Here is a 25,036-nt window from a genome sequence, read left to right as displayed (position 1 = left end):
AGGGTACGTAGATCGGAAATCCCCTCTCGTAGATGGACATCACCATGATAGGTCTTCGTGCGCGTAGGAAATTTTTTGTTTCCCTTACGATGTTCCCCAACAACATGACCGTTACCCTTTTAAATTTGCACGCGGACATGAAATGGATCACGTGCGTAGGGCGCACGGCCGATCCAAAATGAAAACTAGGCTGACGCCGAGCTGGCGACCGACCCAAACGGATAAAAGGCGGACAAAACCGCCGTTCGTTTTGGTCGGGCGGTTGTAGTTGCTGTTATTACTCGACAATCGATAGAAAACACATAGCTATAATGTTATTCATAGCATGATCAAATATATAACCATTACGTCCGTAACAAATAGACCGACTGTTGAGTGTATCTATTATTATTATTATTTCATCAATCAATCGACCATGCATTTATGCATAGCGTTGGAATTGGGCTTACCATATATTTTGGGTGCTATTTGGTGCAGACCATGGTGGTAGTGTAAAAAGAAAAAGGAAGGTGAGAGTGGGCTCCCTCCAAGAAAACAAAAGGACAGAGGGATTCAGCATCTCAGAGGAAAAAGGCAGCAAGCGACGATTACATGACCTACAACTTTACAGACCTCCTCTCCTCTCCTATCATCTAGCTTAGCTTATTAGCTTCACTGAGTGAGTGAGTGCGCTTTGCTACTTTGCTTTGCTTTGCTTTACTTAACAGTGGAGTGGAGTGGTGCTGCTCCTCTTCACACTGCTCTCTCTGCTTTCAGCTTTCAGCTTTCTTCCCTCCCTCCTCTTCACACTGATTTGCTTCACTTTCCCCATCTTCTTTGCTCTGTTTTACTACTCGAGTCTAGTGGCCAGGGCATAATCAATCAATCAATCAATCGCCCAGATAGATGAGATGAGATGATATAGGAGGCCATCATCTCCATCGAGGATCCACCGTATATAGATATAGATATATGCTTGCTTGCTTGCTTGCTTGCTTAGCAACCAAGTAACCATTCAGACAGGGCGACTACTGGACTGCTCCGGCATTCCATGGAGATGGAGCAGAGCAGCCGGCCGGCTTCCACTCCCCCAACGCAACACCGATCCTCTTGCTCTGCTTATTTACGTCTTGCTGTGCTTTACGCCTTCTTCTTCTTGTGCTCCTCCTTGAACGCCGTCTCCCGAGCTCAGATGCCTACTGCTACTGCTACTGGTATGTCACCTCCTTCATTTCTTTCTTATTTTTCACCTTGTTCTTGTTCATGTCTCTCTCTCTCTCTCTCTCTCTCTCTGTGTGTGTGTATGTGTGCATGTTCTTGTTCATTCCCCCTCATTAATAAGCAAGCATCTAGTATAAGCTATAAGCTCAACCAAACATTTCATTAGTGGTTGTCTAGGGGTACATACATTTCAGCAGGACTGTCTGTCTGTCTAGTGGTAGTGGTAGTGGTAGTGCTGCTCCTCCTTCAATTCTGCAGCTAAGCTACTATCTACTACACCAAGTAGTCCTACTCACATCACATCACATCACAGCTGATTTAATTTGCCTCTAACCAAATTCATTCTTCAAGGACTAATCGCTAATTAATTGGAGTAGTTTATTTATCATCATCTTATTACGTGTGCACTAGTGTAGTTCTAGTCTAGATCCATCACTAACCAGCATTCACTGGTTTTAATTTATTTATTTATCCTCCACTAGCTGCAGCTGCAGGTTTCCTGAGCATCGACTGCGGCGGAAGCGGCAACTACACGGACGCACGGGGCCTGCGCTGGACCTCCGACGCCGGCATCATCGCCACCGGCACACCAGTCTCAACCCCTTCCTCTTCCTCTTCTCCTATACAAAAGGAAGACACGCAGTACACCACCCTGCGCGCCTTCCCGGCGGACGGCGCCAAGCACTGCTACGCGCTCCCCGTCGCCACCCGCGCGCGCTACCTCGTGCGTGCCACATTCCTCTACGCCGGATTCGACGGCGACGACGCCTTCCCGGAGTTCGACCTCTACCTCGGCGCCACCCGATGGTCCCCCATCGTCGTCTACGACGGCGCAAGGCTCGTCACCAGGGAGGCCGTCGTCCTGGCCCAGTCCTCCACCGTCTCCGTCTGCCTCTCCAACGCCACCACCGGCAGGCCATTCATATCCACGCTCGAGCTCAGGCCGCTCAACGGCTCGCTCTACCGCACCGACGGCGAGGCCAGCGCATTCCTCGCCCTCGCCGCCCGCATCAACTTCGGCGCCCCCTCGCCAGATCCCCTCAGGTCTTCTTTTTCTTTTCTTTTCCCCTTTTTTCTGGCAATTTCATTCATTACAGACAGCAAAAAAAGACCTTTCATGGAGGAATTTGTTTTCCATGTAAAAAGCCACAAGATTTTCTGTTCGTCATTATATATGTTTATCCAGTTTTTCATGGAGGATTTCATTAGCGAAACAACCAATTCCCTAAGCTAAATCTTGTGCAACAAAATCTCTTTCTTCTTCTTCTTCTTCTTCTTCTTCTTTTATGCTACAAAAATACGATTTCTTTTTCTTCTGTTGCTTTGATCATAATGAATTACACTTGTTAAAAATTACTGAGTTGATGAACACAATGAATGCAGGTATCCTGATGATCCATACGACCGGATATGGGAGTCGGACATGGTCCGGCGGGCCAACTACCTGGTCGACGCGGCGCCCGGCACGGTCAACGTGTCCACCGACAAGCCAGTGTTCGTCGCCACGAGTGAGAGGCCGCCGGAGAAGGTGATGCAGACCGCTGTCGTAGGCACCCTCGGCGAGCTCACCTACCGGCTCAACCTCAACGGCTTCCCGGGTGATGGCTGGGCTTTCTCCTATTTCGCTGAGATCGAGGAGTCCATCGTCCCCGAGACGCGCAAGTTCAAGCTATTCATCCCAGGCCTACCTGACGTTAGCAAGGCCACCGTCGACGTCGGTGAGAATGCTCCTGGGAAGTTACGGCTATACCAGCCAGGCTACTATAACGTGTCACTGCCCTTTGTGTTGTCGTTCGCGTTCAAAAAGACCAACGACTCCTCCAGGGGACCGATTCTCAACGCTTTCGAGATCTACAAGTATGTGGAGATTGAGCCCGGGTCCCCGGACGAGCTGGCGATGGCGAGCCTCGCGTCGCGGTACACGTCCTTTGGTGACTGGGCCAACGAAGGCGGTGATCCCTGCTGGCCCTCGCCATGGTCCTGGGTCAGATGCTCCTCACAACCACAACTAAGAGTGGTTTCAATGTATGTAATCTTTTCACTTAACTCTCCATTCTATTGTTCCCTCATCTTGTGCTGAATGTTTAGTGTATATCTGCATGCGCTTTAACAACCTTTAGTTGTGAAACAGAAATCTTTCAGGGAAGAACTTGACAGGGAACGTACCGCCGGAACTAGTGGCTTTGACATTCTTAGCAGAAATGTAACAGCTTTCACCACTGCCTTATTTAGAAAAGGAGGCCTCTGCATCGAGGGATGCATACAGCCACCACTGCCTTATTTATCACAGAATGTTCTTCTGATTAAACCATGAATTAATACCTCTATTCCTTCTACACATGTCCTGATTGATCATGAATTTCTCTCCAGCCGACTTGATGATAACATGCTGACGGGTCCGATTCCAGACCTTGCCGCCTCTTCGAACCTCTCAATCATGTGAGTGACCTGCCTGATTTCAGATTTTTTTTTCACCTCCCGTTACCGTTGATTGCGTCGTCTTTCTCATGAATGGATGCTTGATTAATTCTCTGACTGAATAAGAATGCAGTCACTTTGAGAACAACCAGCTTACTGGCAGTGTGCCTTCATATTTGAGCAGCTTGCCCAAGCTCACCGAGCTGTGAGTCTTTCATCAAACCCATGCTTACTGTGTCAAATTAATTGCAGTTGTGGTGCAAATTTCTTGGTCATAACAGGCCCTTGTGAACTGACTGTCCGATATTACCCTACATATAATGCAGCTATGTTCAGAATAACAAGCTGTCTGGATATATCCCCAAGGCTCTGAAAAGCAGAGGCATTATTTTCAAGTTGGTATTCTTTCCTTCATACACTACATTAGTTAGCATATATTATTCCAGCAACAGTTATTCAAATAGCTTGCTATCAGCTACTAATATTTAAGCTTTCCTCACTTTAATTTTTTTCCAGCTATGCTGGAAATATGGACCTGAAGGCAGGGAGCCAAGAGAAGCACCACATAATAATCATCATATCTGCGCTGCTTGGAGTATCCTTGTTGCTTGCAGTTTCCCTCTGTTGCTACGTGCTGACGCGCAAAACCAACAAGAAGAACCAACCACCAGAAGGTCGCCTCCTCACACCTTCGTTATATTTTTCTTGTAGCGTTCCCTTGTGTCTGTTGTCAACTCTTCTATAACCTTGAATCATTATTGTTCAGATGACCTTACAAAGGCGGCCCCGCCCGCGCACAAACTGCAGAAGTCAAACGCGCCGTCGTGCGAAATCGCCACCGAGACTTGCCATCCCTTCAGACTATGCGACCTCGAAGAAGCGACCAAGAACTTTGAGAACAGGATCGGTTCGGGAGGTTTCGGGATAGTGTACTACGGGAAGCTGCCGGATGGAAGGGAGATTGCGGTGAAGGTGCCGACGAACGACTCGTACCAGGGGAAGAAGCAGTTCACAAACGAGGTAGGCTGGTTCAGTTGCCAACATAATGGAAATGGCACACGTGTTAACTTGTAGTCATTCTCTACACCAACTGATGCTATTTGTTTGTTCAGGTGTCCTTGCTGTCAAGGATACACCACAGGAACCTGGTGGCATTCCTAGGATACTGCCATGAAGATGGGAGGAACATCCTGGTGTATGAGTTCATGATGAACGGGACTCTGAAAGAGCACCTTCATGGTAATTTTATCTGGTGGATCGCATGTAAAAAAGAAGCCAGAATATATATATGACCAAAGCATATGTTTGTTTGCAGGGCGTGACAAGCACATAAGCTGGATCCAGCGTCTTGAGATTGCAGAGGACTCAGCAAAGGGTATGTAACTGTTGAGTAAATTCAAATCAAAGAGTATAATAAGCATATATATATATATATATTCAGGCACTAGTAAGTTTTGTGAACCTGTGGAAACATTGGTGAATTTGGATGCAGGGATCGAGTACCTGCACAGCGGATGCACGCCGTCCATCATCCACCGGGACATCAAGACGAGCAACATCCTGCTGGACAAGCAGATGCGTGCCAAGGTGTCGGACTTTGGTCTGTCGAAGCTGGTCGCGGAGGAGTCCCACGCGTCCACCAACGTCCGCGGCACGCTGGGCTACCTGGATCCACAGTCAGCATTCGAACCCAAAATTATGAAACCGCAGCTTCAGTTTTGAGAGAGTAATGAACACATGCATTTGTGCAAAAATGCAGGTACTACATCTCTCAGCAGCTGACGGAGAAGAGCGACGTTTACAGCTTCGGGATCATCCTGCTGGAGCTCATCTCGGGGCGGCCGCCCATCTCCGCCATGACCTTCGGCGACCACTTCCGCAACATCGGCCCATGGGTCAGTCATCATCCTTGTAATCTATGCATTCATGAATGCATATACAGTACACCTGAAAACAAGGAAATAAAAACGCTGCAGGCCAAGTTCTACTACGAGAGCGGTGACATCGAGGCGGTGGTGGACCCTGCCATCTCCGGCGAGTACCGGGACGTGCACTCGGTGTGGAAGGTGGCGGAGACGGCGGTGCGTTGCATCGACGCGGACGCCAGGCGGCGGCCCTGCATGGCGGAGGTGGTGAAAGAGGTGCAGGAGGCCATCGCGCTGGAGCGTCCCCCAAGCGAGGCGTCGGAGCGGCGGGCGTCGTTCCCGTTCTCGCCGGCGGGGGCGCGGTCGGGGACGGTGCGGTCCCACGACATGATAATGGACAACCTGATGCGGGAGGAGGAGGAGTCGAGCTCCTTCCCCAACACCCTCCGACACCCCGAGCTGCGGTGATCATTCCATGGTGGACTCGTTTCGTTTCGTTTCAGAAAAAAAATTATCTAGTTTTGTTCATGTGGGTTCCCATTTTTGGAATTGTAAAGTACGAGGTAGTAAGTGATGTAGGAGTAGCACTTGATTACGTCTTTTTTTTACTGTACTAGACTAGAAGGAAAGAAAAAGGTGTTGAATTTGTATTGGCACGGCACGGCACGGGGAGTGAGGTAGTAGGCAGTATACAAAAAGATTGGTTTTTTCTGGTCCTGGTCCTAAAAAGAAACTGTTTTTGTTTTTTCTGGTGGGCTGAATCGTATCACTGGGCTTCGGGGTGGGCCGAGCGAGGGCAGCGTTGTCAATTCACAGCGAGGGCAGTAGGGGGTCGTGATTAGGGTTTCCACGGACCGCCGCCGCCGCCGCCGCCGCTAAACCCAAACAAACCCTCACTCGCTCACACCACACCTTTCTTTCTTAGCAGAGGATAAACCCAGAGCCTCTCTCCACATTCGAACCCAAACCCGAGCCGCCGCCCGCGGAATCGAATCTTTTTCCACCTTCTTTCCCTCCATCCCGCCTTCTTCTTCTTCTTCTTCTTCTTCTTCCCTTCGCTTCCTTCCTTCCCCGCGCGATCGGTCGATCGATCAATCGCTTGATCGAGTAGGCGATCGGAGCACAAGTAGCCGATCGGGGAGCGATACAAGATGTCGCCGGCGGAGATGGGGTCCGACAAGATGAAGATGAAGATGAAGATGATTGAGGTGGAGGTCCAGGCGGCGGCGGCGGATCCTGATGACTGCACGGCTTCCGGCGCCGGCGACCCCAAGTCCTGCGCCGACTGCAACACCACCAAGACGCCGCTCTGGCGCGGAGGACCCAACGGACCAAAGGTACAATCTTTGATGATTTACCTCCTTCTTCTTTCCCCCTTCCTCCGATCTGCTCTCTTCATCTTGATCCTTGCTCCGATCAATGCTCGATTGTTGATCCGATCCGATCCCGATCGATTGATTGAATTTGATTTCATTGCAGTCGCTGTGCAACGCGTGCGGGATCCGCTACCGGAAGAGGCGGCGGGTGGCCATGGGGCTCGACCCGGAGGCCAAGAGGAAGCCCAAGAGGGACGACGCCATCAATTCAGCCGCAGCCGCAGCCGAGGCCTCTACCCAGCAGCAGGAGGAGGTCACCAAGCCCACCGACGACGACAAGGCGGTCAGCACCAACAAGACTACAAAGACGCACACCGTTGAGCTCCACATGGTGGGGTTCGGCAAGGACGCCGTGCTCAAGCAGCGGCGCCGGATGCGCCGGAGGAAGCCGTCGTGCCTGGGAGAGGAGGAGCGCGCCGCCATGCTCCTCATGGCGCTCTCCTCGGGCGTAATATACGCCTGATCCATCCTTGATTACTTGGATGGATGGATGGATTCTGATCGATCGATCGTGTCAGTCAGTTTGGATCGATCCATTCCATCCAGGATGAATATGATGAAGAGGTTGTTGTTGGCATCATCAAATCAATAATCATCTATGCCATGCTATATGGTGAAGCTGATGATGATGTAGTCCCTAGATGATTAGCAGCACCCTGCCTGCCTAGCTGTAGCTGTAGCTGTGTTGGTTGCTGCTTACCGTTCTTTCGTTCCTCCTATATAAGTAAGTAAGTACTCTAGTAGCTAGCTGTGGTAGTGATGGTCGTCCTCAGTCATGTTACTGTTAATGTTTGTCCTAAGTATGTACCGTCTGACTTTCTTAATTCGCAATGCAATGCAGTGTGACAAGAACAAAGAGCTCTCAAGTCAAGTCAAGTCAAGTCAATCTTGTGTTGCTGTCATCTTACTTAATCTTCTGTTGTTTTTTTTTTTTGTACTTTCCTGATGAAGCAAGCAAGCAGAGAGTGGGGCACTCCAGGATGATGAGGTGATGATCATCTTCTTCATATTCCATTCCTGTGATTGTGATTGATCAAGAGGTGGTGATTGGGCACTCGAGGCAGTAGAGTGTAGTATGAATGTTTGATGATTCTCTCTTGTACAGTACAAGTACAAGTACAAGTCCAAGTCCTTCAGGTAGCAATGAGCTTGCTTGGTCGCTTCAGGTAAACTTTGAAATTGAATGAATGAATGATGGGTCAGCAGAGCAGAGCACAGCACAAAGTAGGTTGTTTCCCAAGCTGGAAAGGGAAAGAAGCAGAGCAGTAAAGTCATTCAGTCATCCAAAACAAGGACGGAGCAGGAGCAGGACCAGCAGCAACGATGAATCTAATCTATTTGAGCATACGGTGGCAGCGTTTCCTCCCTAGAAATAGAAATGGATTCCTGGTATGCATCGCTCGACAGACAGAAAGACAGGCAGACAGATGCAGCCTGCAGGCAGCAAAAGTCGACAAGAAAGAATGTTCCTTCAATCCTTCTTCTAGATGGATTGATTGTGTGCATACCATACCATACCATACCATACATCAAGGCTTTTGTCGCAACAGTACCAACACTCTTTCTGCAATGTTCCATCATCTTTTTTTTTTTTACATATATATCTCTTTATTTAAGACAGAGAGGTGAGGTGTTCAATCATCATCATCTTGTTATCCATGCCATGCAGATGCAGTCAGTCATCTTGCTACTGCTGCATTACTACCACTAGTCCATACATTGCTACTCACCTCTGGTGGTCAAATTTCGTGTTTTGATCTTTTCGATAAAGTTTTTCGAGATTTGACCCCGGTTTGATTTTTTTTTTTTGGAATTTAACCCTTTTTCCTACCGCCAGAGTCAATGGCAGTAGGGTTGTTGAAATATATTGCTTGCCTTCCTTCATCAGTTCGGACTTTCGGATGAGTTGGTTGGAGCATGAATTCGATATGGTAATTAGAGTAACTTTTTCCTAGATCGAAAGACATGAAAGATATCGCATGTATCTACCTCCAACCCTCGTCATGACCACTTCCTCCACTCACGAAAGCGCCATGAGCGCACTCGCCACCTCCCTAGTCTCGTCATCCAACTTTGCCCCGTCATCGTCCAACGCTTCCCCATCCATGTCGCCCGGACCACCTACCCAGGAGAAGCTCATGAGGAATAACTTCCTCATGTGAAAAAGCTATCGTGTTGCCGCAAATCAGTGGCACACAGATGGCTCACCACCTCGATTTGGCGAGTCCAACATCGCCAGAGACCCTCACCATCACTAAGGATGGGTAGGAAGAACAAATCGCCAATTTCTCACGTGTTCTCTGGTACGCACAACAACAACAAGTTCAAGGTTTTTTTATGGGCTCTTTATCTCGCGAGATCCTTGCACAGGTGGTCACCCTCCAGACGCCGGCGAAGGTATGGGCAGCGGTCCATGCCTCGTTTGCTGCCCAAACCCAGGCCCAAGCCATCAACACGAGAATTGAGCTGACAAATCTCAAGAAAGGCAACCTAAGCATGACCGAGTATCTTGCAAAGATCAAGTTACTTTCGCATGAAATTGCTTGCACATGAGCAACGCTAAGTAGCGTCCAGATCGTCTCCCACGTTCTTGCCGACCTTGACCTCAACTACAACCCGGTCGTGTCGGCTCTTGAAGCACGGGTAGAACCCACTACCGGTGCCAAAACCGACAGATCTCGGGTAGGGGGTCCCGAACTGTGGACCTTGGATCGATGGGTTGCAGGAAGAGGGGGGAGACAGTTGTTTACCCAGGTTTGGGCTCTCCTATGGAGGTAAGACCCTACGTCCTGCTTGATTGTATTGATGGAGATGGTTACAAAGTTGATCTACCTCGAGATCGTATATGCTAAACCTTAGATGATTCAACCTCCTCTATGCGGATAGGGGACCCTGGTTTATATAGACACTAGGGTCCCTAGGGTTTACAAGTTACCGACTACAATCGGGAGTACATGAGCCGACCTAGTCCTTCTAAGCTTGGAGTACACGCCAATTTTCGGGATATTCCTTTCAGAGCAGAGGTCGTCATCAAGTCCGGTCCGGTCTTCTCCAGTGCGGCCCAATGGGCTCATCCAATATTGACTAACCGACCACCCGAGGACCCCAGAATTCCGGACTCCCTCACCCGTGACTGCCTAGGAGCTCTTCAACCAGCTCCTCAGCTTTGACGCTCGCCTCAACCTCCTCCATGGTATGAACGTCCGCCAGTCCTCCGTCAACGCCGTGTCTCGGGGTCGCGGTGCAGGTCGTGGGCACGGTCACCAAGGAAGGAACCGCAACAGCAGTGGTGGCAACGGGCGTGGACGCAACAACACACAAGCTGCGCGATCTGGTGGTGGCGGCCTCCCCAACAACCACAACGCCGCCCCTGGACCTTCCTCCTCCAACTGGGTTCGATGCCAGCTTTGCAAGAAATCTGGCCACGAGGTTCTAGATTGTTGGCATCACTACGTCAGGGACTACGTCCCTAATGCACATCATGTTGTAGCAGCAATTGTAGGATCGAAAGTATATCTAGAGGGGGGGGGGGTGATTAGACTACTTGACAAGATACAAACTTAGCATTTTCCCAATTTTAGTTATGGGCGAGTTTTAGCAATTATGACTGGTAAAGTTCACCCTACACATGCACATCTAAGAGTATAGCAGTGGAAAGTAACGATATGCAAATGTAAAGTAGAGGGTAAGGTAGGGAGATCAAACACAAAGGTTGACGCGACAATTTTTGACATGGTTCCGATAGGTGGCGTTATCGTACGTCCATGTCAGTGGAGATTTCAACCCATGGAGGGTAACGACTGCGAGAGTCCATGGAGGGCTCCATCCACAAGGGGTCCACGAAGAAGCGGCCTTGTCTATTCCACCACGGCTTCCGTCCATACAAGACTAGCCTATGTAAGTGCATCTAGTGCCCCTTAGTGGTTTTGGTGGACTAATATGTTTGTGAGTGTACACAGGCTCTATAAGTCGCTGAGGAGTGTGAGTTATTCGATGAATATCGACCCCTAAAAAATTTATGTCTTCGGGTGAAGACTTTGGTCATTCCATGAAGACTTTGATAGCGAAGAAATTGCTATTCCTCATGAAGACTTTGAAAATAAGGAATTTGTGTATCCCGAAGAAAATGCTCTGAAGGTTTTGAAGCTTGAAGATTAACTCCTTCTATTTCATTTTCCTAGCAATTGGTACTGTAGCATTCTCTTTATACAGTAAACAATACAATGGTCACTTCCTGTGTGAATAAGCAAATGAGAAAAGAGACCAATATTATTTTATTTGGGTCGAGTGATACATACTTTACATCAATACCATGTTATCATTTGGTATTGTAGCATAATATGTAGCAACATTATAATGGACATTTCCTCAAAAGAAAGCAATGCTATTTATTTTATTTTATTTCAGTTGAGTGATATATAATTTATTTGAGCAAACACTGCATCCGTCTGTGTTTGTAAGGGAGCACTCGACTCTTGCAACTTCACTTGTCACCTTGCTAGAGGTCTCCATTAGCTTCCTCCATTGTTTTGTCCTTCCCTTGGTCTTTCTTTGCCTCTCCCTCCTTTTTATCCTTGGCATTCTTCGCTTCAGCCTCTTTGGCCTCCTCTTCCTCCTTCTCCTTTGCCGCTGCCGCGTCTTCCTTGGCCTGCTTGAGCACCTCGATGAGGCCTGCCAAGCACACGTCGGGATCCCTCTTCTTCTTCTTGGACATGGGCATCAGGTTCTCTGCCACATCAGCAGTCGGTCTCTTCAAGAAGTTTCTGGATCTCGCTGAAGAGCCCATGCCCCACAATATCCAGATGGTTCTTGGCGAGCACCTTGAAGCTCTCAAAGCGGCAGTAGGACATCTCGATGTGCTTGTCCATCCTACCTCGCCGGATCAACGCCGGGTCCAGCTTCTCCTTGTGGTTGGTCGTGAAGATGATAATCCTCTCACCTCCGCACGCAGACCACAGCCCGTCGATGAAGTTAAGAAGGCCCGAGAGCGTTACCTTTACCTTGGTTTCATCGTCCTTCTCTGGCTCCATTGGTAGCTTGGCTTTGTCGTTGTCATCTGAGTCTTTGTCGCCTGCGGCCTTCTTCTCCTTGCGGCGTTTTCAGGTGAGGTCAAGGGAGCAGTCAATGTCTTCTATGACGATGATGGACTTGCCCGTTGTCTCGATGAAGAGCTTCCGCAGCTCGGTGTTGTTCTTGATGGCCGTGAGCTCAAGGTCGTAAACGTCGTAGTCGAGGAAGTTGGCCATGGCGGCTATCATGGTGGACTTGCCAGTGCGGGGCGGACCATAAAGGAGGTACCCGCGCTTCCACGCCTTGCCGACCTTAGCATAGTACTCCTTGCTCTTTTGGAACGCCATGAGGTCATCGATGATGGCCTCCAGACGCTCTTTTTGGCCCGGTAAGGGCTCCAGCTGTTGTTGGTGAAGAGGCAGTGCTAGCTGGCGGTTCTTAACGGTAACGTTGCGGCCCTCACCAAGGATGAAAGGCAGGTAAGAATAAGAATGGATGACAAGGTCGTGGTGTCGCTTATGAAAGACGACGCGGTAGAAGCGCCTCTCCTCCTCGCCGGGGTAGATACTGATGACATTGGCCTTGGATTGCTGCTTGGCACCGGAAAAGTCATCGGTGACCCCCTCCCCTCGTGGTCGTCGACAGAGACCTGGATGTTCTTGCTATCCTTGCCTAGCTCGGCCTTGAGCCTGCGCGCGCCACGGGTACATGCGTCGCTCAGGTAGGCCTCGACAGCAATGAATAGTGAAGCGCTCGGCGCGGTTCTCAGAGATGGTGATCTCAAGGTAATTAAGGGTTGATGTACGTAGGCGGTGATCTTGGCGGAGGGTGTCCGGCACGTGCTTCTGCACCATGGACCATAAGAAGATGGCGCTCGCTACCGCCGATCCAAACGTACCATGGCAACCACTCCACCATCGCCGCCATGGCTGGACCTGGACCTCTTGATGTTGTGTATTGAGGCTTTCTTGTTGGTATATATGCTATAGCTGGATCTGCACTGGAAGCGCCTGCATATATAATGCTGGATAGTGGTGTGGTGATTTACTGAGTCTGAGTCTTTGTTTTTGTCGTCGTCGTCGGGGCATGTTCGACTTTGTCTTTGTCGTCATCGGGACATATTTGTGTTCTTCTTTGCCGTCATCGGAGCTGCTGGAGCTGAGAATGCACGCATGGAAAAAACCTGTGGATTCCCTTTCCCCAGTACGTTTGAGACAGGGGAGTGAGAGGTTGGGTTTAGCCAAAGGAATATTATTATTCCTGTTGAGAGATACATATTTTGTTTTGTCCCGCTGTCTTTTTCCTTGGCTTGGCACTCTCCTTCATGATCATGGCATGTATACCGCTAGCTCATATTGTTCGTTGGAACGAGCAAGTTTTATAGGCGGGTTATATACGCCAGATTGCTGTCTTTTGTAGAGAAATGAGGAAATGTAAATATATATGCAAACGGAGCTCCGTTTTCATTCTGTTCTTACAAATCATGTTAGTTTTTAGTATTGTAGTATCATCTCTATATGGTGACATTACAATGTGTTGAGTAAATAGGCAATTTTTCGAGTATATTAATCCACGAGACAATAACTAGCATGACATTGACTAGACTAATGATATACTGATCTTGAACTAACCTAGCACATACTACGCATATAGTGGTATATTAATCCACGAGACAATAACTAGCATGGCATTGACTAGACTAATGATATACTGATCTTGAACTAACCTAGCACATACTACGCATATAGTGGATACATCAATGCAGACAAGTAGTACTGCTAGGATAAATACGAACATGAGGATAAACGAGTCATACCCTCCAATCGGCCAGTTGGCCGTAGCAGCGGCGGCGGCGGCGGCAGTATCCTCTGCCGTCTTCTTCTCGGCTTCCTCGCGGAGACGGTCAGCTTCGCTTGGTGAAGACATGGCGATGACGAGGGCGACGCGGACGTAGACGAAGCAGACGGACGGAGGCGAGCAGTCGCGTGATCGCTCCCCAAAAACCGAATCGCCCCTCTCCCATACAGGAACCGGAGAGGCGAGGTTTCGGAGGCCTGCTCTCCCGTCGACCGTGTACGCGGTAAACGGGACGGAGCCGCCGGCGGCAGCAGCAGTCAAGGAACGAACGCGTGAGGCAGATGTGATCTGATTCTCGTGACGGCTAGGGTAGGCGATCGCGTGCTTATAAAGGCGGCTAGGTGGAGAGACGTGACGTGGGCCAAGCCCACGTCCGAGTCGGTAACAGCCACGATCCGACGTCTCGGATCGTGCCTTGTCCGTTACGTATTCTCCGTTCCTGACCGGCAAAAATAAGAGCGTAGGTATGAGCTCGGCTCGTTCCCGCAACCCGCGTCGTGACGAAGGCGTGGCGAGGCGGGCGGCGGAGGAGGAGTGCGCGAGGGCACCTTCTCTTCTCACTCTCCAATAGCATGTGGAAGAGAGACCCTTATAAAGGGGTCCAAACTCTCCTCCACTAGCGGGGTGGGACTAAACTCCCACCACCTTGTCATGCCACCACCTACATGGGCCCTTGGAGATTTTTCTGAAATTCTCTAATGGGCCTAAAGCCCACCTCCAAATTTCAACAATCCCCCACCAGATCTCAAGGGCACATCGTGTTCCCTCGTTCCAATCACTGTTTTAATATACCAGCATTTCAGTGAAGACCTGTTAAGGTTGAGCTTCACCTAGAACAAGTAGCTACACCCCTTTACAACTGAACAATGGACCATGCCTTGAATTGTCAGTTTGGCGTAAAGGAGCTTCACCACAAGTCTTACTAGTACTAGACTGCCGAAGGTGACCCCTCGGGTGGAGCATATTAGTCACACTCCTGGCCTATTCATGAGTTTACTAGAGATCACCCAAACCTCATAGACTGTGACCAGCAGTCAAGCTCATATAGGTGTGTTCCTCCAAAGATCGCTCTGTAGGACAGCATCTTGCTTACATATAAGCTTTAGAACACATTAAGACAGTAGTCATCCTACCATACAGTATCCGAGAGTATTGCATCTCCAACGGAGTGGGTTAGTAAAGTTACTCTCCTCAGTTCACCACTGGCTTGTTTTCCTAGGTCCTACTTCACGGGATCTCCGATCATATAGGTTGGGTTACTGCCATGGCAACTCATGTGGGTCTCATACCCATCTCCCTCGATGCACTGTCTATCACAACACGTGATAGCCCTTTAGTAAAGGGATCTGCCAGATTCTTAGCCATTTGGATATAATCCAACGCTATCACTCCGGAGTTTCTCAAACGTCTGACAGACTTCAATCTCATTCTTATATGTTTGTTGGACTTTATATTGTCCTTTGAACTCTTCATTTTAACAATAACCGTTTGATTACCGCAGTTCATAAGGATAGCCGGAACCGGCTTCTCAACCACAGGTAAGTCCATCAAAAGATCTCGAAGAAATTCTGCTTCGACAGCAGATGTGTCTAATGCTGTTAATTCTGCTTCCATTGTCGACCTTGTTAAGATCGTTTGCTTGCAAGACTTCCAGGAAACAGCACCACCCCCAAGAGTAAACATATACCCAGTAGTGGCCTTCATCTCATCAGCATCAGAGATCCAATTCGCATCACTATACCCTTCAAGTACCGATGGGAATCCCGTATAGTGAAGCCCGTGGTTGACAGTACCTTTCAAGTAGCGCATAATTCTTTCAACAGCACGCCAATGAACATCGCCCGGGTTTGCAACAAACCGGCTAAGTTTTCTCACAGCAAACGCGATGTCAGGCCTCGTTGCGCTAGCTAGGTACATAAGTGAACCGATAATTTGAGAGAATCTCAATTGATCTATAGCTGTGCCCTTAAACTTTCTAATAAGCACACTAGGATCATATGGTGTTTGAGAGATCTTGCAGTCTGAATATCCAAAGCGACACAAAATCTTCTCAACATAGTGGGATTGCAGAAGTGTAATCCCACCCTCATCATCTCTCAACAGCTTGATGTTCAAGATAACATCAGCCACCCCAAGGTCCTTCATCTCAAAGTTTTGAGACAGAAAAGACTTAACCTCCTCAATTACTTTGATGTTGGTTCCAAATATCAGTATGTCATCAACATACAAGCATAATATAACTCCTTCGCCCCCACCATGGCGATATTATACACATTTGTCAGCTTCATTAACAACGAAGCCAACATATGTCAGAGTTGTATTAAACTTCTCATGCCATTGCTTAGGTGCTTGTCTCAGACCATATAAAGATTTCAGCAACTTATACACCTTTCTTTCCTGACCTTCTATCACAAAGCCATCTGGCTGTTGCATATAGATTTCCTTTCCTCATTTAGCTCTCCATTCAGGAAAGCCGTCTTAACGTCCATTTGATGAACGAGAAGACCATGAGAGGCCGCCAATGAGAGTAGTACTCTAATGGTGGTCAGTCTAGCCACAGGTGAATAAGTATCGAAGAAATCTTCCTCTTCTTTCTGGGCATAGCCCTTGGCCACAAGCCTAGCCTTGTACTTTTCAATCGTACCATCGGGCCTAAGCTTCTTTTTAAACACCCACTTGCATCCCAATGGTTTGCAACCATAGGGACGATCAGTGATTTCCCATGTCCCGTTAGCCATGATGGAATCCATCTCGCTACGGACCGCAGCTTTCCAATAATCAACATCTGGAGAAGCATACACTTCTGAAATAGAAGTGGGATTATCATCCACGAGGTATACGAAGAAATCATCACCAAAGGTCTTTGCAGTCCTTTGTCTCTTGCCCCTACCACGGGCTTCCTCGTCATCCTCCTCAGGATTTTCATCATGTGTTTGTTCATAATATTCCATAGGAATGGCAGGCTCAGGAGTTATCTCAGATTCCTGTCTAGAAGTGCTTTGCATATCTTTCATGGGAAATATACCCTCAAAGAATGTAGCATCCCTCGACTCCATTATTGTACCGACCTTCACGTCAGGTACCTCAGATTTCACTACCAGAAATCTATAGCCTACGCTATTCTTAGCGTATCCCAAATTAACGCAATCCACAGTCTTTGGTCCAAGCTTACGCTTCTTGGGGATCGGTATATTGACTTTCGCCAAGCAGCCCCAAGTACGTAAGTACGAGAGTGTCGTCCTTCTCTTCAACCACTCCTCGTAGGGAGTGACCTCATTATCTTTTGTAGGAACTTTATTCAGGACATGACACGCGGTCAATATAGCCTCCCCCCACCATGCCTTGGATAAACCCGATGTATCTAACATGGCGTTAACCAAATCAGTTAGAGTACGGTTTTTCCGCTCGGCAACCCCGTTTGACTGGGGTGAATAGGGAGGCGTCATCTCATGAATAATGCTGTGTTCCGCATAAAATGAATCAAATTCGTTTGAGAAGTACTCTCCACCACGATCAGACCGGACTCGTTTAATTTTCTGTCTTTTGTAGAAAAATGAGGAGATTTGTGTCTGTTTATATATAGTTCTTGAGTTCTGGGTGGTGATTTACTTAAGTTGAGTTATATAAGCGCGACTGGTGGTCGTTGTCGGCGTCTGAGCAGGTGAAGATGAGCTATCAAAGCTGGGTAAATTCATGCACGCATGGAAAATATGCAGAACTTGGTTCCTTAATCAATTAATTACTACGTAGATGGAAGGGCAAATTCTGATTTGGGTTTGGGTTTCATATAATTAATTAGTTACTGAAGGAGCATGGTAAGTTTTGATCGCTAATTGCGTTTTCTATCAGTGTCATGCGTAGTGAGGATATTGTGTTGGTGAAATGGTAGGGAAGCTTGTTATGCAATGTTTAGGTTTAATTCCCTATAGAAAAACTTGTTAGCATTTTGGTGTGGGTAAAGTGAATGTGTCTTGGTAGCATTTTGTATCGTTTTACCGGAAATATTGCAAATGAGAGATGAAACAAATATCTATATATAGGTAAGGGGGCACATATATTACAAATGAGAGATGAAACAAATATTGTTTCAGTTTAGAGATGACATATTTTCTTTATACAAACATGTGTTTTTTTTTATATAAGGGGGCACTAGTGAACAAGCTCATGCAGTCTTTTTTCCTTGGCTTCTAGGCTTGATGTCACTTTACTTGTCACATTTCTTGATGTCTCCATTGGCGGTGCTTTGTCCTTCCCTTTGTCTTCCTCCTTGGCTTTCTTTGCCTCCGCCTCCTCTTTCTCCTTGGCTTTCTTTGCCTCCGCAGCCTCCGCTTCCTTCTTGGCCTTGGCCGCTGCCGCATCTTTCTTAGCTTGCTTGAGCGCCTCGATGAGACCTGACAAAGCACAAGTTGGGGTCCCTCTTTTTCTTCTTGGACATCGGCATCTGCCACGTCAGCAGGCGACATGTCGGTTTCCTCAAGCAGCCGCTGAATTTCTCCAAATAGCTTGTGCTCGATGACATCTAGGTAGTTCTTGGCCAGCACATTGAAGCCCTCGAAGCGGCAGTACGTAGGACATCTCGATGTGCTTGTCCATCCTTCCTCGCCGGATCAAGCTTCTCCTTGTGGTTGGTGGTGCTCGATGAAGTTGAGGAGGCCCGAGAGTGTCACCTTGGTGGCGTCGTCCTTCTCTGGGTCCATAGGTAGCTTGGGCTTGTCATCCCCGTCGGAGTCCTTGTCGCCAGAGGCCTTTTTATTCCTTGCGGCGTTTTCCGGTGAGGTCGACCGAGCAGTCGATGTCCTCTATAACGATGATGGACTTGCCCGTGGTCTCGATGAAGAGCTTCCGTAGCTCGGTATTATTCTTGACGGCAGTGAGCTCGAGATCGTAAACGTCGTAGTCCAGGAAGTTGGCCATGGCGGCGATCATGGTGGACTTGCCGGTGCCGGGTGGTCCGTAAAGGAGGTAGCCGCGTTTCCATGCCTTGCCGACCTTGGCATAGTACTCCTTGCTCTCCTGGAACGCCATGAGGTCGTCAACGACGGCCTCCTTCTCATCGGCCGGGGTGCATGGCGAGCGTGTCGAAGGTGGCGGGGTGCTCGAAGGGGACGTGGCTCCAGACGCTGTTGCCGCGGTAGGGGTTCCAGGTGCGGCTGGCGTTGTTGGTGAAGAGACGGCGCTGGCGGTTCTTGACGGTGACGGCGCGGCCCTCGCCGAGCACGAAGGGCAGGTAGGAGCCGACGACGAGGTCGCGCGCGGTGGCGCCTGTGGAAGACGACCCTGTACTGTAGAAGCGCCGCTCGTCCTCGCCGGGGTAGAAGCTGATGACTTGGGCCTTGGACTGCCGCTTGGAGGCATATATACCACCAGATGGTGGTGCCGGAGAAGTCGTCGGTGACCTCCTCGTGGCCGTCTTTGTCGGAGATCGAAGGTGAGGAGGCGAGAAGAAGCGGCGGGCGTCGATGGAACAGTCCAAGGAAATGAGGTTATTACTTGACTCTGAAGGCAGTGGCAAATTGGTTGCATCTCTGAGAGACTGAGACTGACAGCCGATTATAGTAGAACAGAGACGACGTAGGCCGGTCGTCGGCATTTCGAAGCAAGCATGCATGGGTGACGACATGATTAGTTTTCGAGACGGCTGAGGATGCATGACGCCATGTAGTAGTAATACTTATGACATGTAAATTGAGTGAATTTGGTTTATTTGGGGTGGTGGATTTCGTGACAAAGGAAGGAGGAGGCAAGGCACATCACCCATGTCGAGAAGGCATGCAGCAGAGGTGAGGCCGAGGAATTGTAGCCCGTCATCACCCATGTCGCTCTGTCCCAAATTATTTGTCTTCTAGAAAAATCTAATACATGCAGTATTTAATTTCCATAAGCCTTCGGCTGGCAGTTCCCACTTTAAAAAAAAAAAGAAATCGAAGCCCTCGGTCTCTACATCAATTGATGCATGCAACCATATTATTAAAATTGCATAAAGACAAAGTCTTAGAACCACAAGGGGCTCACAATCTGAACAAAACAAATGTAGTACGTGAAAAAAAACAAATGCCCCATCCGATGAGACCAAAAACAGGCTACGATGCATATACACCTATCCTATCATTAGTGCGCCATTCAAATCGGCTGAAGATAGAAGATAGCCCGCACGATCATCTTTCATCGGTTGCAATCAATAATCATAAGTTTCTTGTAGTCCGTATAGGTGAGTAACGACCACGTACGAATCCAGTCGTGGCTCTATAGATAACCTACAAAAAATTATTGAAGATCTTGCCATTAAAAATCATATCATTTCTAGTATTTCATATGGCTTAAAATAATGCATACATTCCAATCCGTATATGATTCGCTAAAGTACGGTCTACTTCATTGGACCATGTCCGAAATAGCGTATTAATACTCGATGTGAATTGATGTTGAAGGCAATATAAACAGTACGTCATAATAATTTTGCTATTGGACAATCAAGAAAGATGTGTCTTATTATTTTGTTTTGATCACAATAGCAACATCTAGAACTACCGAACCATCTTGGTTTTATCAAATTATCCTTAGTCAGTACAACTCTCTTGTGTATAAACCACATGAATATTTTAATTCTAAACGGCATTTTAATCTTCCAAATATGCAAATAATCTTGAAAAAGACCCATAGTCAATTAAATCTATGTATATTGATTTCACTCAAAAAATCTTATTTGTAGTTAATGTCCAGTGAATACTATCAGACGGAGCTGGATTAGGCGGAGCCCTCGTCGGAGGCAATCACTGGAGGAGGAATGGCCGCTGAAGGAAGTGAGGCCATTGAAACTTAATACAACAGCCCAGAAAATCTATTGACCCAATTTTCTTCCAAGCAACCTATTGATAGTCGCTCTGTCCCAAATTATTTGACATGTGTCGCCACTTGGTGCTGTTAGGAAAGCAACTTATGTTTATTAAAGGCCCAAGGGACATATATATATTACACAAGACTTGAGATGCAAGGAAAGTAAACATAGACTAATAAGGACTCCTAGACTAATACTAATATTTTCTAACACCCCCCCTCAAATGCAAAGCGTATGCAATAGCATTGCATTTGAAGAAGTGTAATACTTAAACACAATGATAATCCAAATCCGCGTCTTGAGAGTGTCGTTGTAGCATGAAGAGTCTTCAAAACTTGTCGAGTCGCCGAAGGAGAGAACAAAGAGATGGCACATCAGAGGTAGACACCGCATCACTTGAAGATACAAGATAAGTATCAAGAGAAGATGGGTTGTCAAAAGAAGATGGCACATCAAGAGGAATAAAGCATTGTGCAAAAAAAAATCATAGTCCACGACAACCGTCGGCGAAGGAAGCTCAGCTGATAAGGCACGATGGACGTAGATCGGCAATGCAAAAGAAGTCTAGAAAATCCTATAGAAAACAACAAGGGCAAATATGCCACAAAAGTTGCATAGAAAGGATCAGGACCGGAGAAAGGCTCACGGACTAAGTTATGGTGGACTCGCATGGCATGAGAAAACACAAAATATCAACGAATTTGGTGGACGCAGCGGAAAATAAAGAGAACTAAAAAAACTAGGAACAACTGGGACATAAGCGCCACGTAGTAGCAGGAAACATCACCACGTATAGGAGGAAGCAGCTAAGAGCAGCACGTATAGGAGGAAGCAGCTAGCAGCAACACGTAGCAGCAGAAAGTTTTTTTTTTTAGGAATCAGCAGTAGCAAGCCGGATCCAATCGAGATCAGGACGGGATTGGGGCGGCGGCTGGCGGTTGCTGCAACAGGAGGCAGATCCGAGTCGGATCGCGAGAAGTAGCCGAGCCTCGATCTGGTGCGGTGGCTGCAGGGAAGACAACTCCTTCCGATGGGACCCTGGAGCTGCTTCGATCCAGTCCAGGGGAGACAGCTCCTCCCGATGAGAGCCTGGAGCTGCTTCGATCCAGTGCAGGGAGACAGCTCCTCCCGATGGGACCCTGGAGCCCCTGTCCTGCGACTGGATCGGGAGGAAATCGATTTGGCGGACGGGAAGCAACCGCCTCGATCTGGCTGTGGGGAGGAAGCCGCCTCGATCTTGGTCGGGAGGGAGCCGCTCGAGGCATGGGAGGGAACCGCCTCGATCTGGCGACCGACGGGAGAAACGCGGAGGGAGCCGCCTCGATCGGCCTCGATCTGGCGAGCGACGGGAGAAAACAGCGGCGCTCGGGATCCCGTCGAGAGTAGAAGGAGATCGGCAGCAGCTACTAGACGAACAACGGCTGCGTGGAGAAGATCGGAGCACGAGTTGCGCGTGCGAAAAAAAAACCTAAGGCTCTAATACCATGTTAGGAAAGCAACTTATGTTTATTGAAGGCCCAAGGGGCATATATATATTACACAAGACTTGAGGTGCAAGGAAAGTAAACATAGACTAATAAGAACACCTAGACTAATACTAATACTTTCTAACAGGTGCTACACCAAGGCTATGTCGACGGTTTAGCTGCCGAGATAGCTTTGGTTAATTCTTTTTGTTCTGGTTTGATTCCACCCCTGCAGATTAAAAAGTCTACAGCTACAACATCATCAACATCACCATTATCATCACACGTATAGCATCAACATCACACATCATCATCATCATCATCATCAACATGAACTATATCATCACACATAGAGCATCATAACGTCACACAAAGTATCATCATCAACATCAAGCATAGAGCAACATATCATTACGCAAAGTACCATCATCATCTAAACCATCTGTATAACATGAAACCAAGTCATCATATGAAGAAGTCCGTTGGCCTTCGAGTACCGCCCACCGCGAGAACCCGAAGTCCACCGACAAAGAGCATCATCACTGCAAAATGAAAAAGGACAACCATTTAGGATGGCATTTAGCATTGCCTTTTGTCTAATTCTAAGTTTGCGGCTTCAGAAATGTTCTAACTATGAAAAATTACATATTCAAAGTAGGGGACTAGACAAGAGGGACGATCAAATAGATCGAGCTAGAACCACCACCAGCATGACCACCTAGGTTATGAACTGGGGTTACTGGGCTCCATAGTAATACCACTACCAGGAGCAGAAGAACCACCACGTATGTTTGATCCGTGGGATCCCCTACGTTGTGTTGGAAAGAGAGACATTAAGGAGAGAACTCAGTCTGTTTGTTGTAAAAATGATAGGTAATGCTTGACTAGTTCGACAATGTACTAAAAAGAGTCCCGTCGCCACCACGTTGCAAGAATTCTTTGATTGTGGGTACAATCCAGGATTTCGTGGTGGTGGCCCCATTGGTGGTTGTCAAAATGCACACAACCCAAATTGTGGGTACAATCCAGGATTTCGGTTGGCTAGTCTGATAAATTGTTGACGTTTGAATAAACATATGAAAAATAAGAAATAAAAATAGTGAATTCAAAACAAGTTCACGTATTTCAAGAAAACTTTACAAACTTAAAAAAGTTCACGAATGTGAAAAGAAAGGTCATTTATTTTGAAAAAGGATCATCAAACTTAAGAAAAGTTCATCATTTTTTTAGTTCATCGAATTTGTTTTTTTTGGCAATTCTTGAAAGAATTCATTGAATTTGAAAAGCAATTCATCGAATTTGGAAAAAAGGTTCATTAATTTTTGAAAAAGTACATTGAATTTAAAAATAATAATATCAATTTTGAAATAAATCATCTATTTTTTTTTAAAAAAGTTCACCCATTTTGTAAAAAAATCATCAAATCTTGAAAAAGTTCATCACCTTTCAAAAAAAGTTCATCAAATATGTAAAATTTTCATCAAATTTGAATAGGTTCCGGGGTTTTGAAAAAAGGAAAACATGATGAAGGAAAAAATGTTAAAGAACAGGAAGAGAAAAGAGAAAGGGAAAAAACAAAAGAAACAACGGTTCAGAAAAACGGAGGCTTTCTGCGAACCAGAAGCTGTGGAGCGGCCAGAAAAACCCGGAATTTGGTTGGCAAAACCGGGGGCTTTCCGCAAGCTTGAAAGGAGTAAAATGATAAAAAGAGGCAGGAAGGTACACGAACTAAGTTACATATATGATGGGGAGAGGTCGTTAATTCAATCCTTTTTCTTCTTATTATTTTTATGTCAATGGATCCCTTCCAAGGGCGTGTTGGTTGGATGTTGATATATTGGGCCCACTGCAGAAATGAATTGGATGCACGTCTCTATGTATTTCCTCCGTAAACTAATATAAGAGCATTTAGAACACTACTTTAGTAATCTAAACGCTCTTATATTAGTTTACAGAGGGAGTAATAAATTTACATCCGCTCAATTTTTATAATGAATTTGCAACAAATGATACAAAATTAGAAACCGTGTGGGTGTTTCTCAAAACAACAATGCTAATCAAACATACCCAAATCAGTCCAACACGTAAACATACATAAGTCTTTACGTGAATGTAGAACTACTCTTGCGAGAAAATGCTACACTTACGTAGAATGTAGCTTGACTAACTAATCTCTTCACCTTTTCCCTGATTTAACCTGCAAAAATGCTACACTTACGGGCAAGATACGGATGAAACTTACGGATTGCTGCCGCTTAGCCAATCCCTCTGCCCCGATGACCTCCCTCCCCTTATTTCCTCCGACAGAAAAAGTTCACCTACTCTATTAAATTATTTTACGTTGGATGGCTAGCTAGCGTTCCTTTAAACACTGACACGTGAAGAAAATTAACCTGTGGTTGCATGCCAGTGATATCCCTAGTTCACGAGGGTTTAAGTTATAATGTTTCAATTATTTTTAAATTTATTTTAGGATTTTTGATTATATGTTTTTAATGGAAGGAGACATTTTCGTTGACGATGAGACGTCTGCGATGACTTCGTAAATCTCAAGATGATACACCGGCTCAGTCTTTCAAAGATACTCATAGGGATAGGATGTGCGTTTATATATGAGCGCTTGCGTGTGTATCGTGTTCAGAAAAAGCACTGACACATGAACTCCGACGTCACCCCCGCATCCGAACATGTTGAGACATTTATTTTGAAATGAACATGTTGAGACATTTATTTTGAAATGAAGTAACGTTAGTATAAAATTAAGATATTTATTTTAAAATGAAGGGACGCTACTATAAAGCTGAGAAGGAAGTATATGGCATGCCTGACACAGAACATGTCGTTAATTTCGTATGAGAAAGCCGTTTTGAATGATATGATCTTCCTAGCTATCATATATTTCATATATTATTGACAGAAATGGTCAAAGGCGACCCTGTAAAACATAGATTTGAAGATGAATGTTGGAGTATCAGATTTGAAGATTTGGTTCCCTAATTTTTATTTTTA

At 46.9% G+C, this 25,036-nt stretch overlaps 2 protein-coding genes and 2 pseudogenes across 4 annotated transcripts; 2 read left to right on the top strand and 2 right to left on the bottom strand.

The window, feature by feature from the left end:
- Positions 1 to 654: 654 nt before the first annotated feature.
- Positions 655 to 6,212, top strand: LOC123445758 (probable LRR receptor-like serine/threonine-protein kinase At1g67720). 3 transcript variants are annotated; one of them, XM_045122792.1, is made up of 14 exons: positions 655 to 1,193; positions 1,689 to 2,244; positions 2,584 to 3,225; positions 3,332 to 3,403; positions 3,571 to 3,639; positions 3,752 to 3,823; positions 3,945 to 4,013; positions 4,135 to 4,292; positions 4,385 to 4,638; positions 4,731 to 4,857; positions 4,934 to 4,993; positions 5,111 to 5,294; positions 5,378 to 5,513; positions 5,595 to 6,212. In XM_045122792.1, the coding sequence occupies exons 1-14, from the start codon at positions 1,031 to 1,033 to the stop codon at positions 5,949 to 5,951; spliced, it is 2,919 nt and encodes a 972-aa protein (XP_044978727.1). In that variant the 5' UTR covers positions 655 to 1,030; the 3' UTR covers positions 5,952 to 6,212. The 3 variants fall into 3 exon arrangements, with proteins under 3 accessions (XP_044978727.1, XP_044978726.1, XP_044978728.1); XM_045122791.1 differs by having other exon boundaries at positions 1,683 to 2,244; XM_045122793.1 differs by lacking the exon at positions 3,332 to 3,403 and having other exon boundaries at positions 1,683 to 2,244.
- A 124-nt stretch (positions 6,213 to 6,336) lies between these two features.
- LOC123445761 (GATA transcription factor 16-like) lies at positions 6,337 to 7,715 on the top strand. Its single transcript, XM_045122794.1, has 2 exons — positions 6,337 to 6,820; positions 6,963 to 7,715. Exons 1-2 carry the CDS (start codon positions 6,635 to 6,637, stop codon positions 7,320 to 7,322), a joined length of 546 nt encoding a protein of 181 aa, XP_044978729.1. The 5' UTR covers positions 6,337 to 6,634; the 3' UTR covers positions 7,323 to 7,715.
- A 3,627-nt stretch (positions 7,716 to 11,342) lies between these two features.
- Positions 11,343 to 12,796, bottom strand: LOC123445760 (annotated as a pseudogene).
- Positions 12,797 to 17,930: 5,134 nt separating this feature from the next.
- On the bottom strand, positions 17,931 to 19,200 carry LOC123442319 (annotated as a pseudogene).
- Positions 19,201 to 25,036: the final 5,836 nt, after the last annotated feature.

This window comes from Hordeum vulgare, chromosome 3H, assembly GCF_904849725.1.
Source record: "Hordeum vulgare subsp. vulgare chromosome 3H, MorexV3_pseudomolecules_assembly, whole genome shotgun sequence".
NCBI lineage: Eukaryota > Viridiplantae > Streptophyta > Magnoliopsida > Poales > Poaceae > Hordeum > Hordeum vulgare.
This window is presented reverse-complemented; position numbering and strand designations above follow the sequence as displayed.